The sequence below is a fragment of the Dermacentor silvarum genome, chromosome 1 (genome assembly GCF_013339745.2).
Source record: "Dermacentor silvarum isolate Dsil-2018 chromosome 1, BIME_Dsil_1.4, whole genome shotgun sequence".
Classification (NCBI taxonomy): Eukaryota; Metazoa; Arthropoda; class Arachnida; order Ixodida; family Ixodidae; genus Dermacentor; species Dermacentor silvarum.
The window spans coordinates 380,465,236-380,487,254 of record NC_051154.1 but is presented as its reverse complement, the minus strand read 5'-3'; the positions used below and the strand labels follow the sequence as shown (position 1 = coordinate 380,487,254).

Here is a 22,019-nt window from a genome sequence, read left to right as displayed (position 1 = left end):
CTCAGCGGAATGCTGGATATCTCATGGAAGTGTGAGGACGAGGACTTGGGCTCTGACCACACCATCATCACACTTACCATACGGGGCCCAGACTTCCGGGCGAAGCCGGGAGCAGCTCGCATAACTGACTGAGATAAGATGCGTGCATACACACAACAAGACGGCGAAGACGCGGACGAAGGGGACCCGCACGATACCTCGTACAAGACATGGGCCAAGAAACAGAAGAAGATCCTCGACAAATTCACCCAAGAAATTGCAACTACAACGAAGGTACCTTTCGCTGGGAGCAGCTCGCATAACTGACTGGGATAAGATGCGTGCATACACACCACAAGACGGCGAAGACGCGGACGAAGGGAACCCGCACGATACCTCGTACAAGACATGAGCCAAGAAACAGAAGAAGAACGTCGACAAATTCACCCAAGAAATTGCAACTACAACGAAGGTACCTTTCGTCAACAGCAGGTTCGCTCACAAAGCGCTGGAAGAGACAAAGGCACAACAGGAAGCTTGCACGTCGGATAGCCGAGCTTAACGACGAAATCTCGGAATACGTGGCCAAGCTCAGCAAAGAGAACTGGCTGCAGGTATGCGATGGCCTTCAGGGACAGTTGTCCGTGGGCAAGACATGGCAACTGCTGAGGCACCTCATAGACCCCCCGCAGGCAGCAAACAACCGATTGCTGACGAAGGTCCTCAACACATACGACGGAGACCGGCTTATGAAGGCCCTAGAAGACCACTATTTTCAAACGGAGCGAGGGCAACACCCGATCCTACGAGAATACACAGGACCCAGCAATGAAGACCTGGACAGGCCGTTCACGATCCCCGAGATGTGGACAGCAATTGACAAGAGCAACAAGAAAAGGGCTCTGGGGAGAGATGCCATCACCTACAGGTTGCTCACCAACATGAGTGGTAGGACGGCACAATCTCTGCTCGAGCATATAAATAAGGCTTGGGAAACCTCTCAACTTCCGCCGGAGTGGAAAGAGGCCTGGGTGCGATTCATCCCCAAACCGGGTAAGGCCCCCGCGATCGAAAACATGAGGCCAATATCGCTGACCCCCTGTGTTGGCAAGGTGATGGAGCGTATGGTACTAACGTCGCCTTCAGGAACACCTTGAGGTATCTGACCAACTTCCAAAGACGATGTTTGGGTTCCGCAAGCATCTATCAACACAGGACATCATGCTTCAGCTTCAAGAGCTGGTAATCAAAAGAGCTACGCGAAACAGCCCCAGGGCAATCCTCTCCCTAGATCTCAAAGGGGCGTTCGACAATGTTACTCACGCTAGTATACTCACTAACCTCAATGAGACGAGGTGCGGGAGGCGCACTTTCGGATATGTCAAAGACTTTCTGTCCTCCCGCAAGGAACGAATCTCAATGGGTGAAGAGCGATCAGAGCCCATTGAATTGGGGGAGCAGGGCACCCCACAGGGAGCAGTGTTATCACCACTCCTGTTTAATCTGGCCTTACTGCCACTGCCACGATTGCTAGACCAAATCGAAGGAATCGGACACGCGTTCTACGCGGACGATGTTACTATATGAACAGAGCGAGCGGGCTCCGACGGCTGGATGGAGGAGACACTTCAGGCGCAGCACTCACAGTGCACGAGTGAGCAAAGACCTGTGGACTCAGCTGCGCACTGCAGACGTCAGAACTTTTCGTAATCCAACCAGGAAAGCCCCGCAAGCAGCCCCCACCAGACATCTGCATCCAAATTGACGGCACCACAGTCAAGCCGACGGACACATGTAAAATTCTTGGACTCTTCATACAAGACAATGGCAAAGCACACGCCGCCATCGCCAAGATGAAGACCAGCGCAGAGAAGATCTTAGCCATGCTGAGAAGGGTTTCAAGTAGAAACAGAGGACTGAAGGAAGACGACGCCCTCAGACTAGTGCAGGCATTCATAACATCCAGGATAACATATTCGGCCCTGTATCTCAATCTAGACAGGACTCAAAAGAATACACTCGATACCATCATCAGAAAGGCCACCAAGCAAGCCCTCGGCCTATCCATCTATTCGTCGACCCAGCGCCTTCAAGCCATGGGGGCACACAACACAGTCGACGAACTCATAGAAGCCCACCTGTCTAACCAGCGACTCCGCCTGAGCCAGACAAATCATGGCCGCGCGGTGCTGGATAAGATAGGGTGGCACAAGGAGGGAGCAACAATCAAAAGGTACATCCCAACTGAATAGATGGCGACAATCACCTTGGTACCAAGCCCTTACCCTGAAACATGACGCCAGAGAAAAATTATGGCAGGAGAGAAGCCAGAGCTCAGGCGATTAATATCAAAATGCAGCGGTTGGAGGGAGTCCTACACGTGGATGCGTCCCTCGTCAAGGGCAGCAGCAAAGCAGCGGTGGTGGTAACCGACAGGGAACGGTTGATAAACAGCGCTGCAGTCAACACCAGAGAGTCAGCGACGGCAGAGGAAGTGGCCATAGCCCTGGCGCTCGTCCAACCGGGCGCCAGGGTAGTGGTTACAGAATCCAAAAGAGCTTACGGCGGCTACCGGAAAGGGGTGATCTCCTCAGAGGCAGCCGCGATATTAACGAAGAAAAGGGCACCGGAGCGAGCTGTAGAGCTCGTATGGGTGCCTGCCCACACAGAGGTAGCCGGCTACGTCATAGCCGATTACCATGCCCGAGCGATGACCCTCCAGGCAGGGCAGGACGCCGACACCACCAACCCGGTGCTCACGTACAGAGAGATTACCTCCGAGTATAGGGAGGATTGGCGCACCTTTCCCGAGCCGCACCACACCCTGAGCAGGGAACAACAAACAATCATCAGGCGCATTCAGGTGGGTTCACTTACCTACCCTGCCCTGATGAATAAATTCTACCCAGAAACCGAAGAGGACATTTGTTCATTTTGCAAAAACGACACAGGCACCCTCGCACACATCCTGATGGAGTGCACTTCACTCAAATCCCCTATACCCCCATCCCCCCTCCGTCCCCCACTACCCCACCCCATGAGCGATGGGAGACCTTACGGTCCAGCCCCACCCTGTCGATCCAGCTCACGCTGGCGGCTAGGGGCCAGGAGCTTCTGGCCTGTATATGGGTCCCGAAACCAGGGAACCAACCCGTCCGACGTCTAAGAAGACGCTGTCATTTGCGCTCAACAAATGTTTTTTCTCTCTCTCTCTTGGTTTTAACCCTTTCGGCCTCGATGATGACCCCAGCATAAAATTGTCAAAGGTTTTCTCGTGGAGCTTTTAGCTTACCAGAGCATTCACTTTTCTGCATTGTTACTGCTCGCACAAGACTTTATGATATTTTAAATGGCCACACAGTGATGTGAGAAGACTTGCAGATGGCATCTGCCTAAGTACTAGCTCAATTTCTTTTGCAATTTGCTGGACAGAGAGCAAATTCAACTTCCTTGAACAAGGGACGTCATTTTGCCAAGTTGCCAAAGTGGCCAAATATAAATAAAAGCACTGCTTTGGAGACATCACCACTTGGCAAAACCCAGCGACACTTGGAAGAAAAGAAGAATGTGGTGGGCTGACTGCAAAGCAGCACTTTATGTGTCACTACGATTTTATGTTTACACAATGTCACACCATCTCATGCACGCCCACTCTTTGTACACGCAGCAGATTACCTCTAAAGCAGTGCATTAGCTGAATAGGCGCTCAGCCACGCTGACAGCCATGCGCTGCAACGGCTACAATGGAAAAGTAGACGTGCGGCAACCTGCACTACCCCGGCCAGACACGTTTTATTGCATTACCGCAAGCTTGCTCCATTCCCCCTTTTCCCCTTGCTCGCGCGAGAAGAAAAAGACAGCACTTATCACGCCACCCTCCTTCACGGCTCACCTTTGCACGTTTTCAATCGCACTCAAAGCATATTATGCGCGAGGCACCAGCCGCCTTTGTAATTCTACCATTTCGTCTACCACTGCGTCCACAGAAGTATTCATTTATTGTCTCAGTAATTCTTTGCAGCGGCATTGAAATAGTATCAATATATTGAAATTGTGTATAAGCACACTTCATTATATTGAGGCACTAAATACATCCGCCATGGTTGTAGTGGCTAGGACGTTGCGCTAGCCACTACAACCAGGTTGCGGGATCATATCCTGGCTAAGGCAGCCGCATTTCGATGAGGGTGAAATGTTAAAGAAACCCAGGTGGTCAAAATAATATGGCGTCCCCCACTACAGCATGCCTCATAATCAGATCGCGGTTTTGGCACGTGAAACCCGAGAATTTAAATTTTTTTAGGTTCTAAATACATGGTGTTCTATGCAGAAGTTATAAAAAGGTAAATACTCTGCTATATTGAGAATTTCGTTATACTGAAGTTCGTTATATATTGAGGTTTAACTGTATAAGATTTGTCACACTGTGCAGCCCGGGTGCACGAGAGCACATGCGCGCACCAGTTTTCTTTATGCAAAAGACGCAGCAACTAAATGGGCAAACTTATTTCATTTCCAGTGGTGGTCCAGCCAGTTTAAGAATTGGAGCAATTTTTGAAGCAGGAAGAAATCCGTTTTGTAACAATTTAGGAGCAGCCACATTAGCATTTTGTAGCAGTTCTGTAGCACAATATTTTGTATTTTGGATCAGTTGGAGCAGGAGAAAAGCAAGCGCATGACATTTGCAGTGATGCTACTGCGGACTTCTGATTTGGAGCAATTTTTGGAGCATCAGAAATTTCATTTTGGAGCACTTTAGAGCAGGCAATTTGGCATTTGGGAGCAGCTTGGAGCAGCTGATTTTTCACATCCTGAAGTATTTCAAAAAAACGAGTGTACATGCGACACACACACACACACACAAATTGATATCGTGTCATATATTGCTAGTTTTCCCAGATGTCATTCCGTATATCCATAAACAGAAATGATGGACACATTGGCGGCATGCAGTTATTATAATCACATGTCATGCTGCGCTTCAAACAAGCAACAGTAGAACCCCGCTGTTACGTTCCCGGGCGCTGCATCTTCCCGGCTGTTAAGCTCCCATAGTACCCAATGCATTGGTAGCACCGCTGTTGCGTCGCAAATGTGGGACCGTTCCCGCATCATGTGGCCTCTGGGCTGCTGTGCCTTTGTTCTGCGTTTTTCAAGTTTGTATGGCATTCTTTACTGCTGCTCTACAAAGAGCATGGTGCCTGGGTTTCAAACCAAGTGAGGTGCAGAACTATGTGGGCATAAATATACAGTAGTTCTAGCGTTGTACCTGCAGACTGCCTCATTGATAGCAGTCTCTAGTGCAGTCAGTGAGGCATTGTTTTCTTTTGGTAGAATCGACCATGTTACTGAATGAAGGCTCTCAGCAGCCTTCTGAATCATCTTCCATTGACATGGAGGTTAGGAGAGTCACTGATAGATAGGCAGCAATGCAGCTGCTAGGTGCTTTCCAGCCTGTACTTTTGTATGATGCCTCACTCCTGCAGCCACGTTTCTGTGCCAGCCCAAGTGGTCTAGTGAGCAGAGCTCATGATGAGGTTCTCTTTATGAAGGGGTGGTAGATAGGTATTGTTACGAGATATTGTGGCATTATGATAATAGAGTCGGCACACGATGTGCTAAGTCGCGGGTACGAGGTGCCGACGCGCGAAATGCCTGGTCGCTGGTCCAAATAATAGACGCTCGGTAAGCTCAATCGCACAGTCGGAGGGGCCGACGCGCGAAATGCCTAGCCGCGGGTCCGAGGAATAAACGCTCAAGGTGTCGACACTCGATGAGCGATGTGCCGAGGCGCGAAATGCCTAGCCGCGGGCTCGAGGAGTCGACGCTCGAGGTGCCGACGCGCGAAGTGCCTAGCCGCGGGTCCGACGAGTCGACACTCGATGAGCGATGTGCCGACGTGCGAAATGCCTAGCCGCGGGCTTGAGGAGGCGACGCTCGATTAGCTTAGTCGCGCCTTCCGAGGTGCCGACGCGCGAAATGCCTAGCCGCGGGCTCGAGGAGTTGACGCTCGCAGGGCCGACGCGCGAAGTGCCTAGCCGCGGGTCCGAGGAGTCGAGACTCGCTGAGCGATGTGCCGACGCGCGAAATGCGTAGCCGCGGGCTCGAGGAGTCGACGCTCGATGTGCTTAGTCGCGCAGTCGGAGGCGCGGATGCACGAAATGCTTAGGCAACGCCTCCTAGGCTTAGGCAAGGATCCGAGAAGCCCGCGCGCAATGTGCTTGATCGCCGAGTCGGAGACGCCTACGCGCGAAAGGCTTAGCCGCGTGACCGAGGATTCCGTGCCCGAAGCTAGGTCGCGAATCCGCGTCGCCGATGCTCCGAATGCTTAGCCGCGGGTCTGAGACGTCTACAAAAAGCGGGATCGGCCATGCTACTGCGATGTCCACGTAGCGCCCGCTCTAATACTAGTCGAGATTACGGAAACTGCCCAGAGATCGCGAAGAGACCGCAACAAGCGGTGCAGACGACGCCATCGCGAAGCGAGCACCGGACCAATTGGCGAACCGCGCTGGAGTCACGTGGCGGGCGCGGACAATCGGTGGCTCCGGCACGACCTTCAATCATTTGCTTTTTCTGTGCTTGTTTCTGTATGGAGGAGATAGCTGAAGCGGCAAATTTGAAGACGGAGAAATGCGCTTTCCAACGAGTCCAAGATGGTGGCGCTCGGCTGCGCCGTTCCGGAGATATCGTGGCTTGAAAAACGCCGTTTTTTCGCGATTTCCGCGAAATTTTTCGGCACTTTGGCTGATACAACAATTTCTTTAGAGCACTTCTACTTGGTTTTCAGCGATGATATTTCGGAATCAGATAAAATAAGAGTTACAGAAATTGAAAATGTGATTTTCAAAAAATCGATTTTTAGCCATTTTTCGCGATGCGAAAGCCGCGTCCCCCCTTAATCGGGACGCACGCACTAGTGCTGTTTCGTCTCCTGTTCGCAACTAAGGCTAGCCCTATCATCGCGTTGCACGTTTTAATTCCCCGTTGGTGCAATTGTCGGCGATAGACGCCGCCAAATCCGAGACTGTTTGGCGCAGTTAGGCGCAATTTTCGTCGATTGTATCAGGATGGCGCAGTAAATCCCATTTGGCGCACTTTGGCGCAGTTGGCGCAGGAGTGGAATCACTGCATTTGGTGCAGCTTATTACTACTACACAATTGTTAAGTACTTTTTTAGAGCAAATGGACACAAGCAAGACAGACTGACGCAGCCATTTAGCTTTATTTGTCTATGTAAATAGCACTTGTAGACTACTAAGAATAGTTTTATGCAATCATACAAAATACAAAGGTGAGTAGAAATGCAGAAAAGCAATTTTGTGCAACAACAATGCCTAGCCGCGGGCCGAAGGAGTCGATGCTCGATGTGCTTAGTTGCGCAGTCCCAAGTGCCGATGCACTAAATGCCTAGCCGCGGGCCCGAGGAGTCGACGCTCGATGTGCTTAGTCGTGAATTCCGAAACATTGAGTGCTGAAAGGCTTAACTGCGTGTTCGATCGAGGATTCCGTGCGCGAAGCTTAGTCGCAAAGTCTGCATCGCCGATGCTCGGAATGCTTAGCCGCGAGTCTGTCCACAAACGGAGAGATTGGCCACGCTACTGTGATGTCTGCATAGCGCCCAAGGCAAAGGTGGCGCTTTGGCGCAACTTGCACTTTTGTGGGTGCAGCAAGGCGCAGACAAGTAGAATTGTAGCAAAATGGCGCAGTTGGACCACCACTGCATTTCATTAACTGCTTCACGGAAGCTTCACTTCACATAGATTCCAACATGTGCATTGGCCCTGCATAATTTTTTTCCCCCTGAATTTCATGTTTTTTTTTTCTTTTCGCCGAAGGCACCCAGTAGCCAGATTTCATTGTTATAGCTAGTAATGCAGCATGGAAACATTGTAGTAAGCGGTTAATTTTACCATAGAATGCACACAAAATTTCACAGTGCCAGAGCTCAATATTGTTAAAATCGGTAATGCCATAAGTGGGCACGACTGTACTTCTTTATGTCTAATTAAAATGTTTGAATTTTTGTCTCTGCTTTTTTCATGCAACCCAGTTATAACAATTATCAGTTATAACAATGAGATTTTCTTGGCACTTGAATAATGTTATACAGTTGAATCCACCTACAACAAATGCAGCTACAACGAAATTTCCGCTACAACGAAGATTTTCCGATTCCCCGTCAGCTGCCCATAGAAAGTAATACAAAAAAGTATCTTCATAACGAAGGCATTGTATTCGGTATTGCCGCTTCAACAAACTTTTCGAGAACAAAACTGGGACTGAATTGAAATTGGAACTGCCGAGTAGTCAAATTAGAAGGCCGTTCCAAAGCTGTGACGATCATATGTCTGCTTGAACGAGGTTTTCGCGAACGAAATTAAATTTAAAGTACCGATTTACGCCACTGCAAACCATAGCCACGCGTGGTCATCACGAACCTGCACGAGACTGCACGGGATCACCCCAATCGCTGCCGTTTCCTCTGTGGTGTGTGTCCAATCGAAATGGCTACGCCAACAAAGAAGCGTAAATTTCTCTCTCTCGAGGAGAAGGCACGTATGATTGCCGAGGCAGAAAGCGGAAGAAAAAAATTTCACAGTTTCGCCCAAAAGGTGAAGCATCGATTGCGATAGCAGATTAGTAGACAGCTATACAAACTAAGGATAGTAGCTTTATCGGCCGTATAAACTTGTAAACATTCGCTTACTAACTGAATTACCAAGCACGGTGTCACGCGTGGACAGGTAAACATGAACACATCTCGCTCGATGACCGCAGAAACTCGGTGTCAACACACTGGAGTGACAAGGCGCGGCAATCGCAGCGGGTGAATTGACCTCCTTGCTGTCTTTTGCTCCAACACCGAACTAAATGTCGAAAGCACAGCACACACAACTCTACCGGCTCTAGTTGCACTTTGCCCACATTGCAGATCGCTTTGAAGACGAGGCCCGCACGGGCACGCACTTTGTGCATGTCGCAGATTGCTTTCAAGATACGGCAGCCGCGCCGCAACCGCTGTTGTCCACATGATGCCAACGTCTCGTCGTCTGGGGAAAATGGCAGCCCGTTAGACACACTGACTCTGGCGACTGCTTTGAAAGTAATGGATCCTTTTGACCTCATCTTAAAAGTTATCAGAGCTTATGACAATGAAATTGTGATGGCTCTTTTAACGGACTGTGAGACTCATGTAACGCCTTTGCTTGCCGTGAAGTGCAAGAAATCCAGGCTGACCGACTTCTGCAAATAAAACTTCCAGTGCGCGCAAGCTTGCCGACTTTGTCATAAATATGCAATGAAATTGTGATAATTCAGACCGCTTCGATACGATGGTGCATGTGCCTCAAAATGAGTGTTTCGCGATCGGCCGGGCACGCGCGTTGGTTTGGGCGTCGGCCACAATGTATGAAAAATGCTATAACAGCAGCGCAAAATGCATTCTCTCGTGAAGTTGACACTTTATTGACCGCCTTCGGTACGTCTCAACCTTTTCCCCCACGTCATCGTGAAGTTTTCCCGGACGATGGTTTCGGTTTCATTTGCGGCTTTGCCGTTTTACATACGTCTATACGAGGCCGGTCCGATAAGTACTTAGCCTCACCACGACAGCGCGACGCTATCGCATGAGACATATACTGACGTTGAGTACGCTCTTTTAGAGGGACACATGCCCGTCCAGTCGAATCGGGCTCGTGGTTTTGTTTTTGGCCGCTTGAGGAAGAGGAGGCAGGTGATTTTTCGTGTGTCCGTTAAAAAATGAAAAAAAGAGCAATATCGGTCGGTGATTCGATTCTTGTTTTTGGAAGGGAAATCGCGCAGCGAAATCAAAGAGCGACTGGATGCCATCTACGGTGAGTCTTCTCCTTCGATGGCAATCGTCAAAAATTGGTTCAACGAGTTTAAACGTGGTCGCACGTCGGTTTTTGATGAGCCTCGCCCAGGGGCCCCGCAAACGGCTACCACGGCCGATAACATGGCAAAAATCCACGACCTCGTATTGGCAGACTGCCGACTGAAGGTGCGCGAGATAGCTGAGACAGTAGGCATCTCAAAAGACCGCGTGGGTCATATCCTGCATAAAATTTTGGGCATGAGAAAGCTGTCGGCGCGATGGGTGCCGCGTTTGCTCACTCCGGACAACAAGCGCGTCCGTGAGACCACTTCAGAGCAGTGTTTGAAGCTGTTTAAGCGTAATCCGAAGGAGTTCCTGCGTCGTTTTGTGACCGTCGACGAAACATGGATCCACTGGTACACACCAGAAACCAAAGAACAGTCAAAACAGTGGACTGCACCCGGAGAACCTGCTCAGAAGAAGGCGAAGACTGTCGCATCGGCCGGAAAGATGATGGCCACCATTTTCTGGGATTCTCAAGGTGTGATCTTCGTCGACTACCTTAAGGGCAAAACAGTGACAGGACCCTACTACGCCGAATTACTGGGCCGATTCGACGCCGAATTGCAAAAAAACGGCCACATTTGGTGAAGAAAAAGGTGCTCTTCCACCATGACAACGTGCCAGCTCACACCTGCGCCGTCGCCACTTCGACTGGGCTACGAAGTAGTGGTGCCCCATCCAGCGTATTCTCCAGATTTGGCCCCAAGTGATTTCTTCTTGTTTCCCAACTTGAAAAAGTCACTTGCCGGACAAAAATTTGAGTCGAATGAAGAAGTTATCACCGCCACAGAAACCTACTTTGTAGCTCAGGAGAAAACATATTTTTCTGACGGGATCAAGAAGTTGGAGGATCGCTGGGTCAAGTGTATAGAGTTGAAAGGAGACTATGTTGAGAAATAAATCGACACCATTCCAAAATTTTCGTTTTTCTTTCGAAGGCTAAGTACTTATCGGACCGCCTTAGTACATACGAATTACGCGTCAACGAAGTTCCGCCACAACGAAAATTTTTGCGTATCCCGTGAATTTTGCTGTAGTGAGACTTGAGTGTAAGTGGGCTCGACTGTATCTATGATCAAAGCCATGCATGGCTATAATGACACAATGGTGATAAAGAAGTAATCATTACGCCCCTTCAACTTCCCTATAATAAGGTTAACTGCGCTCAGACATCATCACTGAAAGACCTAAGGCAGCACACAAATGCTTTAACGCTCATGTCATGAAAGAGTGTTCGTGGTATAGCTGAGTGGATGCATCTGGCTTCAAGGACCTGAGCGTGAATCTCTGGAGCCTCCTTGAGATGCCCCCATCTTTATTTTTTTTTTCTAATTTTCACAGGCAGTGGTGGAACAGCCATTTGACCTTACAGCACAGATGTTGGTGCAGGCAAAAAGCTGATTTGGCGCAGCTACAAGCACTTCTGGTGCAGTGTCGAACTTGCATCTATATACATCATTTGGTCTGAATTTCGACTGAAATAGACAATAAATACAGCGGAGCCGGCTTTATGCGCAACAATAAGGCATTCAGGATAACACCAACCAAACGAGTTTCATTATTTTTAAAGAATGGCTAACCCTGTGCGTATATTCACGGAATAAAGCTGCTTGTATTATTTCAGCTAGCAACAGACATTTGTGCATTTGGCATCTTCAAGGAAGCAAAAAGGGAAGAAAAAAAAATGTCGCAGCAGAAGGGTATGTAAGGAATACCATGTTCTAGGACGTATGCGACTAAACCGAAGTTGCAGTGAAGACACCTAGAGGCTTCTTTACTTTTATCGTGACAAATCTCTCCTGCTGAATAACTGTGTCTTGGATCATGTGAAAGCTGATTAAATTACAACCACGAAATTGGCTCTTCCTATCATGCAGGGTTGCAAGGAAAGTACCCCCTAAAAAGAATATATTTTGTCAATAGTTTAGTATCGTATTACAACGTATTTCTAAAGGGGCATCGTCAGCCTCTACGCTAAACAACAGGTGATTGGAGATTATCCGAAGCTTCCTTTTGATCCAACAGCCTCCATAAGTGACCTTTGTGATACGCTAGTATGAGTATTACAGAACTATAGGACAAACCTCACAAACAACAAGACCACTTAGCAGCAGTACATTGGAACTTCTTCAGGAGAGAAGTGCTACAAAAGAGAGAGAAAAAATAAAAGACGGCTATATACGTGGCTAATGGCAGCGCCATTGATTCCAGATGATGATGACAGTGCGTATTAGCTTTTGGTTTCAGTTTTACTAGCGAGGCAGCATGAATGAAACAAGCCTTTAATTCTTATGCTTACTTTGGTGCAAGCTCAGGGAAATTTCCTGCTAAAATGACTTTTTCGAGCAGGACAGCATAGAGAACTGCTCTTGGCGCAATTGGCCCAATTGGTGCAGCTGTTCAGCCACCCCCCCCTGCACGGGTTATCACAAACTCACAAAAGTTCTTTACAGTTCAATCGGGTTCCCTGATAGAGACTACCATAAGCCAAATATTTTTCGCAAGTTTTTCCTGAGTCGTTACAGAACTGAAAGGGCGAAACATTACTCTCGAATGCATGAGCACTAATCTACTATAGTCGCCGACTGATAAATCGGACACCGATAATCCAGACATGCTCAGTAATTTGGACCGCTTCGCGGCACCGCCAATGGCCTCGTAGAATTCATGTGTAAAGACAACTAATATTCTGAACAGCCGCCAACTCTACATTCAATTACCTGGACTCCATCCGTGACTGTAGCGTACGCGGATTCTGCCACCATTATCTCCTCTGGCAACCTCGATGAGACATGAAGTATGGCCTCTGAGATTACACATAAAACGGTAATCCCCAAGGCTTTGTCTCGGCTGCAGCACTACGGCTCAGATTAAATTACAAATGCTGATTTTGGAGGCTTTGCCTGAATTGTGAGGTCGCTTCAACATCGCGATCATCATATCCTATTCTGGCATCCCAGCGCATGGCCCACTCTTGCCATTTTGTTTGTTTAGTTGGCGTTCGAGACAGGGGTCTGCTGGCTCCAAGAAGTATTTCTCGTGAAGTTATCGACAGGCCACATCATGGCATCAATGGTCCCCTCGCGGTCTGACTCTGACTCCGCAACAGAAGAGCCTGAACTGCCGCCTACCACAACAAGCTCAAATGCGGACATCATTGATGACCTGCTAGGCTGCGGTGTGCCGATTCCTGCCGCCGTTACATTTGAAGACTTCAGACGTCGACAGCGCAGTGTTGTGTGCCGAACTGAACATGACGAAATAATTGAGCAAGTTCTCCCACTATTAAACAGCGACTCTAACTCGGATGACGATGTGCCATGCGGATCTGACTTGAGCCATTGCAGTCCTTGCATCAGCGTACAGCAACAACAGAAAACCGGCAGAAATATAGGCGTACTTGGTTGCACGTAAGCAGAAGTGTGTGCAGCAATGCATCGACCACTTCTTCCTTGTACAGGGGCTATAAAACATAAATAAAATTACCCTTTTTGGATACATTCGTTTTTTTTTTCGGACATTCAATAGTTCAGACTTACCTATTTACATTCCCCGTAGTCCGAATTATCGGTCGCCGACTGTACAAGGGCAGTTTTTCCGGTACAGTAGAATCTCAAAAAACGGAATTGTCACTTAAATGGAATAACAGCCTTATGATCGGTTGGTTTAGCATTAGGGCAATGGAAAAACAAAAATAAAAAAAAGCATGTTAAATGGAACTCAATTTTTTAAAACTCTGATAAACGAAACTAAAAATATTACCGAAAATGAAATTGAGCGGCCAATCTCAGTGGCATTGTGACAGGTATCGCTGTTAGCAACTTTCCTTTCTGCTTTCAGGTTTTCTCACCAGTTCTCGATGTTATCACCAAGGTGGCTTTTGCTTGCTTTTGTTGGTGCCATGGTAAGTGTGGCTATATCGTAGTTTGCTGTGGTTTCTTTGTGCTGGCAATGTTGGTGAGCTGCGAGTTTGCTTAGCGTTTCCGATGGCAGCAGATAAACGGCTGCACAATGCGCTCACGTTGGAGATGGAGATCAAAGCTATCAATGACTTCGAGTGTGGTTGCTTCACTAAAGCGGTATTTCTTTTGACTAAATGACTTTTTTTTTTTCATTTTGTACTTAGGTTTTGTGCTGCTAGCTCTAGCCAGCATGCAAGTAGAAACTTTGCAAGACGCTTTCTAATCAGATCTGCCACACCTTTTATCTGCTGTTGACAATAAAGTATCTGCTCCCTTCAAAAGAGAATCTTGTCTACCCTTAAGCTCAATCTCTCAGTAAATAAAACTCCTAATAAAGAGAACTGATTTCCCTGGTCCCTTGAGGTTCCGTTTAACGAGAGTCTACTGTAGTTTCCCAAAATAAAGTTCACAGGGAGTTTTTTTGCCCTGCTCAAAAGATTATGCCTGGGCTTAACAAAACAATTTCCTGATTATTGATTGATAGGTTTAATGTCCAGCAGCAACACTTGAGATACAAGAGCATACCTGCCAAGTTCGGAGAAACTAAATCCGAGAGATCTTCTGACCAAGGGGGGGGGGGTCAGTCAGTAACCCTCCCCCCCCCCCAATGTCGAGATTCTGAAGTACTCCCAGATGAACTTCAGTATAATTTGATTTACAAATATACAAATGACCACGTGAACATCAAGGTCTCACTTTTGCAAGCATTTCCTTGTTGCCCGAATTTTGCCTTCAAAAATTCTTTAAAATTTAAATTCTCGGGTCTTACGTCCCACAACCACCATCTGATTATGAGGCACGCCGTAGTGGGGGACTCCGGATTAATTTGGACCACCTGGTGCACCCAATGGACGGCCCATGGGCGCTTTTGCATTTGGCCGCCAACGAAATGCGGCCGCAGCGGCTGAGATTTGGTCCCGCAAGCTCGTGCTTAGCAGCGCAATGCAAAAGCCACGAAGCAACCACGGTGGGTGTTCAAAAATTATTCAGATAATGATTGATTGTAAGAAATTCCATTTCTTTCACATTTTGCAAGGTTGACGTTTCCCAGCGACTTGAACGAGCGACACATGGACGAGCGGCACTACGTCCCCGTATTTTTCACAATGTTAAATTGACGTTCGCGCTCTGCATTGCTCTCTGGTATCAAAAAAATACCTAGCGTCACTTTGGCTGAGCACTACATTAAAAATACTTGAAGATACTTTTTGTGCTAGCGCTCCTTGCTTTTAAAGCCATGACTGACCTTAGGCCTATGCAATGCCAGAGCGGCTGACACCGAGGAGAATGATGGAGAGTCCAGTGTTGCTAGTTGTGGAAGGCGGCATTCACTGGCTAGCTTAATGACACTAGGAGCACTATGGCACCCAACAACCCTGTCAGCGTAAGGAGCGGCTCTGCGGTTAACAAAATAGTGCATGTATAGGGTTTCTCTACTACTTTCTTAATTTTGCGCTTTCTTAATTTTGCGCGATGAACCTCTAACTGAATTAGATTGGGTTGGATTTTTTTTTTTTGCCAATGTGGCCTGACAAAGCGCTAGACGCGGGAACAAGACAAACGACGCGGGAACAAGACACAACAGCAATTTCCGGGATATTTTCTTGTCAACCGTACAACCGAAAGAAATGGTCCAAATCCGGGAGTCTTAGCAGGTATGCAAGAGGTGCCATAGTGGAGTGCTTTGAATTAGTTTAAATCACCCGGGTTTCTTCAACATGCACTCAATGCTCAGTACGGAAGCATTTTTGCATTCCAACCCCATTGGAATGCAGCCTCCGTGGCCAAGTATCGAACTTGCAACCTCATGCGCAGCAGCAGAGTCCACAGCCGCCGAAACATCATGGCAGGTCAAACAATTTCCTCAGATCAAAGCAATACACAGAGAAGTTGCATTCAATGTATATTGCTTTGACTGAGGGAAACTGCTGCTAATGTATGAGAAAATAAAAGACGCAACGCACGTAGCAGAATATTGGAGTGACCCGAAAGAAGCTACCCACAGCTTCCGTGACCTGAGCTGCTCGTTTTTACGATAGTAGGTAGTGTACGGGCAACAATTTCAGCTCACTCTTGCTGGATTTACATCAACATCACTAAAGACAAGCCAAGTCACCCTTCAACTTGAGAGTGGACAGAACACATGCTGCCATTGACAGAACTTCGACAAAATGACCCTCGGACTGCCAGGTTGTACATTTACCTGTAAGGTTCTTATGATTAATTGCAATGGCTGCTTCTACTCAAGGGTGATCACAACTTGTGGAAAACACCAGTCCCTTTCCTTTAAACAGCCTTAGAACTCACACCTATACAAAAGTTAAAGTGAAGTGCCCCTCCTTCAAGTAATGTACTGCACTAAATACAAGGGTGGAAAGACAGACAGGACAGAGTGCAGCAAGCTACATTACTTGTTCAATATGAACAAACTAGCTCACAGTAGAGTACTTCTACACCTTCATTTTTTAAATTTCATTTAGCTCGTGCAATGAGTCCTACAACCAACCATTACCAGTGCGACCTGTAATGCGTATGCCCAGCTTTCACATTTAAAATGTGACCCTGGTACATTGCAATGGCACAAGAAGTTACGTACATATGTGGAAAGACAGGAACGCACATCTGTCAGCATAAAGGTGACAGAACTGGCAAGCAGCAAGCAAGAAAAGTGTGGCAATAGCTGAGGCAATAGTCACCTCTGCGTGCAAGTCGTGTGTCCGGGTCGGTATCCACAAAGAGCTTCATGTGAAACATGTCTCGTAGGCGTGGAAAGTAAAACAGTAGCACCCCTTCCACCAGAACAACGTCTGCAGGTGCTATGCTTATCCATTGGTCCCGCAGCCTGAAATTAGCAGAGAAGCAATCACGTCTCCAACAACAATGCAGCAGTGTAGTAAACACTCCTGAATTCAAGGGCACCAAAAACAACTTTCAGCAAAATTACGACCATATAAAGCCAACAGGCAATGAAGTCAAGGAAAAAAAAGCCTATGCTTTCCTTGGCTTCATTGCCTGTTGGCTTTTTATGGTCTAGATTAACAAGAAACGTGCCCGTTTCCCTTCTTGTTCATTCAGCAAAATTGTGCGACATCTCAGACATGAAAAGGTGCAGCTTCATGAATTGCCTTCCACAATTTACAAAATGTGTTTTAAACTAGCAAAGTTGATCACTCATAAGTTGTCCTCTGCCTCCTTCAAGTCTTCCCTGTCCTTTTATCATCACTGATAAGCTGGATAGATTAGCTCTTGTGGAAGGCAATTTGCTTGCTACTGAAATGTCATTATGACGCAGTTGTCTTTTTTATGTTTGAGCAGCTAAAGCAGACAGGTTAGTGCATTCACTTGATTGATGCTCTCCAGTGCTCCGCAAAATTGACCTTTTATCATTTCTGCTATTTGTTGTAAGGAGACTGGCCAGTAGCACACATTTATTCTCAAAGATGTACCAGAAGCAACAGTGAAGTCTACAGCATAGGTCAGCAAAATTAACAGAACTCACTCAGACTCCCACACAAGTTATATTTTTTGCTTAGGGCTCACTCAACTCCGACTCACCAGAATCCTGCTCAGTGGGGCTCCCTTGAACTCTGACCCACAAAAATATGTTGCAGTTTTGCCCGAAAGGCAAAGTATCGATTGCGATAGCAAATTAGCAGACAGCTATACAAACTAGTGATAGTAGCTTTATTGGCTGTATAAACTTGTAAACATTCACTTACTACGATTAACAAGCATAGTGTCACGCATACACAGGCAAACATGAACACCTCTTACTCGATGACTGCGGACACTCATTGTCAAAACGATAGCGTGAGGAAGAGCGGCAGCAGCAGCGTGCAAATTGTCCTTCATGCTGCCTCTCACTTCAATGTGAACAAAGGGGCGAGAACACAGTGCACATGACACCATCAGCCCTCAGCGCGCCTAGACTCTGTACCCACCACAGATGGCTTTCAAGATAGGGCCCACACGACTGCACATAGCCGCACCATACCCAGCTGTTGCCGGAGTAGAACCCCCCCCCCCCCTTCTGCATTGCCTGCGATGGAAGATGGCGCACTTTCCCCCCACCTTCTTCCTGTGCCCGTGTGAGATCGAGCCACTATCCTTCTCGGCTTACCCTCGCACCTACAGGATATGGCACGTGGCTGCAATGTTATCGCACCTGCACTTTATACGGAACATCACGGCGATGCTGATGCCAATGCGAATGACAGCGGAAATTCACCTGACATGTCCATATAATTGCTATCGCAATAGAACTGCTCAGCGGGACTCACTGGAACTCAGACTCACCAAAAATTCTACTCAGGGTGGCTTATTTGAACTCGGACTCATCAAAATTCTACTTGCGGTGCTCACTCGAACATGGACTCACCAGAATTTTACACAGTGGGGCTCACTCGGATTAACAAAAAAGAGACGAAGGGGGGGGGGGGGGTAGATAGCATGCATTTTTTTTAGTTTGTCCTGAGCAAACTTTTTGTGGGATACATGCGCACATTATTTACGTTGATCTTCGTTTAGATGCCGCACACAAGCAGCACCAAATTATAGACACAGCAGAGAGTTTTCTGAAAAGCCACACAATGTTTTTTTTAGATCACAGTGATTTTTTCAGTGACTTTGCTGTTGCAGATATTGCCTGCTTCAGGAACATGTCCGAATACACTTGCGCAAAGCAAGCACCCTCCTGGTATACATGGCATCTTGTGCTGCCACAACACGGCAACACAGGCACCATGGATTTTTCTTGTTTGCATTATTTGCAATCTTGCACTGCCCATCCACCAACACCTTAAAGCTTTTCGCAAACAGAATCTATTTTTTTGTAAAACTTGATGCAACATTCGTAAATCATAGAGCAAGCACAAATTGAAAAAGTTTCAAAATTTCTAGAGATTTAGCAGGTATGAGAACCACACTGGGCAATAGGTTACCTGCATGACAACACTGGCGAAGCAGGACGAGGTGGACACCGAGAGTGAGAATCACATTTTTAAAACATCCAAGAAGGTAGAAATGAATGTAAATGAGAGAAAAAAAATGTTCAATACACGGCATTAGAGGAAATGTCTGTGTATGAAGTTTGCAACCACTTCTTCCTATCGCCTTACGACCAAGTTGGTTGCTTGACCTCTGTGACTTGGCCAATGTGAATGAGGGACACTAGAGAGGAGCATTACGTGAAGCTGGATTGGTAAATTAGTTATGGAAAACCAGAAACGTTTGTCAGCCAGAAAAGTTGCAACAATGGAAGACAGGTTTGAAGTTCCCCATGCTAGCTCCCCGTTATGTCACAAGGCTTGGATAGTGTCAGCTCAGGAATAATTATTAGTAGGTAGCTTACCAATAAACAAAAGGCTCAACCGCGTCAGTTCTGAAAACTCCTTCTAAAGAAAAATGGCCCAAGCATGCGAAAAGACACTGCAATACGCGACGTCACACTAATGTACCCGTGCTACATTATGAGCGCAAAATTCAATTAGAAAAGATTTGTCTTTCATTTTAAGCAGTAATAACCGACTTTTTACAAAGAAATTAGTAGAACTAGTTGGAACTAACCACTGAGAGGTGAACTTCCACAAACAAATGACTCACACTTCTTTTAATTTTCAAAAGGAGGCTGCTCGCTCGCACTTGCGAATGTTCACTCTAACAATGATGGCATAAGCAGCACAAGGCTTACTGCACATTATATTTTGCGGCTATCAAGTCGCAGCTTCGTGTTATGGGCAAAACTAATTTTTTTTTCTTTTTACAAATCTGAAAAACACTTAATCCCTGCTTCATGCATCTTTCTTCTATTTTGATCATAATTGACTCGGCACAGGTGTGTGAGCAATTCTCTCACCGTGTGCTAGTGATGAAATCGTAGACAGGCAGCTGCACCACTTTCTCCTGCAAGATGTCACTCAGGGTTGCTGCCATCAGCTCGTCGTCAAACACATCTGCACAGTCATGCGTCATTCCAAAGACAAAGGAAAATGTCAAAGGGGACACATTGAGGACCACTGACAACTGTCAAGCAACAGCTTAGTTGACACAGTTTTCAGAACTTACCACCATATGCATTAGAGCTAAGACACTTCAACATATACACACAGAGAGCTCAGTTACTATAGGCACCTCTAGCAATGATCTCTACAGCTTATAGAAAACGAAAATATGAACAAGTCTGCCAAACTAGGTTTAAGTGGTCAGACTCCTTCATATGCATATTAAGTGAAAAGCTAGAACAATAAAAAAAAGCTTACACTTTCGTGACGCTTTTCATCAATATAGTAGTGTGCTGATAACAAAGCATGCAGAGCTACCTATACTGTGTAAGCTCCAATGCACACACTCTACGACTTAGTTTAGCAAAATGAGCAATTTAAGCTAGCAAAAAAGGTTTATGCAAAGGTAGGACCTTCAGCAAGTGTGAACTATTTCAAGGGCTGGTCATGGGGGCGTCTTCACGAGGCCCCTGTGCCACAATCACCCCAGGCCTCCAGACAACTTCTTGCTACTGTTCCATTCCTTTATAGTAAATAAAAGAAGCAGTACCGGCCAAGGCAAATCTGTTGAAAACCGTTTCAGCTCCTGCAGGGAAGCTAAATTGTCTTTTAATAAATTTGACTTTGGCTGGCACTGCATCTATTAATAATATGATCTTCCATGACCAAAAGGGATTCTGTCAGACCCTCAATTTCATTTATTCTTTTACTTGAATGATCAAGTTGAATGCTTAGCAATTGCAGTATACAGCCGGTCCTGTGAAAAGCTTGGTGTCAAGACCAATTGATGCTAGAACCAGATGCTGCCAGGGCCACTCAGTACGGGAGACTATAGGCACCGCACAAAAGCAAACAGTTACCAGTCAGACTACACACATTGTACCAGTCTCTGACATGTGACATTCCCACACAAACAATTATTATCCAAAATCGAGAATATGCCTGCTCGTTGCCAGGCGGTAGAACTTGTAGCCAAACAAATAAAAGCTGAAACCAGCACACACCAACTGATTGTTTTACCAAGACTATTAATAGCTAAGCAAATGCTGGCTGGCTCCAACCATAGAGGAGTGCTAATCTGCCTGAGAAGGCAATCCTGCTGATGCCCTGGCAATTCTAGCTTTGCGGTGCAAGAAGAACTGAAATTCGGTACTTGCACCCAACAGCGGTCAATCAAAGTTGTGCCTGGATACTTCTGCAATGCCGTCAACACTAATGCACCTTCAAACGCACAAATAGGTTGAGAGCGCACTTTTTCTGGTTGCAGATAACAAGTTGTGTATTAACTACAATGACATGACTGATCACACGGCCCATTTTTGCAAGGTGACATGGTCCGATGAGCCGACGGGCATTGTTCCTTCTCACGAGCTGTCCTGTCTGGTTTTTACTTCACATCTTGCCCACACAGTGGTGCACATTTTCAAACTACCAGCTAGTGTAGAGAAAAACACGAGGGAGGGAGAGAGAGCACGAGGGAGGGAGAGAGAGCAGTACTAAGGTGCAAGCAAGAGGAGGCAATTGAAGGAAGAGAGCATGGTAGAAAGCTACGTTTGTTTTCACACCAAGGCACTCGTCTCTTTTCGTACCGCACCATTGGGAATCGTTAGCCTGCTATCAATGGATTGAAACGCCACTTTCGAGACCTTCCGCGCTGCTCACACAGACAATGTACTATTGAAAGTGAAACAGGAAAACTATATTTTAGTTTTCTAAGCAGTTCACTTTTTTCCCGCCAGGCGGTATTTTTGAACGTGCTCCCAAGTTTCGCGATCGTCAAAGCAGAAAGCAAAAATGTCCACCTCTGAGATCGGCGTGCACACTTAGAAAGATATCTCGTGATTCCGCTGCGTCTGCGGCTGATTTTATCAATGAATCCAGCAGCAGCGAGTCTGAGGACGCTGCTTTTTCTTCAGACTGACTCTGAGAGTGATGACTACGCAAACCAGCCTGGAACATCGGCGGCCACACAGCCTGGCACACCCAACTGTAGTGCTTGCAGTTAACTTTTTGTAGTGGAATACCTGTTCAACAAAAACTTTTGATTTTTTTCAGAGATAGTGCCTATTAGATGGCAATACATTTTGCACATCTCATTATTTTCTTTACATTTTTTTTCTTTGTAGATACAAGCATGTCTTTACAAACTTTGTTCAATTCTATCCCACAATCTTGATT

The 22,019-nt window shown here is 46.8% G+C and overlaps 1 protein-coding gene across 2 annotated transcripts in view; it reads right to left on the bottom strand.

Annotated features, from left to right (window-relative positions):
* Nucleotides 1-22,019, bottom strand: part of LOC119437494 (uridine-cytidine kinase 2-B-like) — a 96,260-nt gene that overhangs the window by 43,985 nt on the left and 30,256 nt on the right. For both annotated transcript variants that reach the window (XM_037704500.2, XM_037704502.2), the window contains 2 exons: nucleotides 19,697-19,793; nucleotides 16,539-16,684 (listed from right to left, as the gene is read on the bottom strand). In XM_037704500.2, the coding sequence (XP_037560428.1) occupies nucleotides 16,539-16,684; nucleotides 19,697-19,793 (243 nt within the window). The remainder of the gene's footprint in view (nucleotides 1-16,538; nucleotides 16,685-19,696; nucleotides 19,794-22,019) is intronic.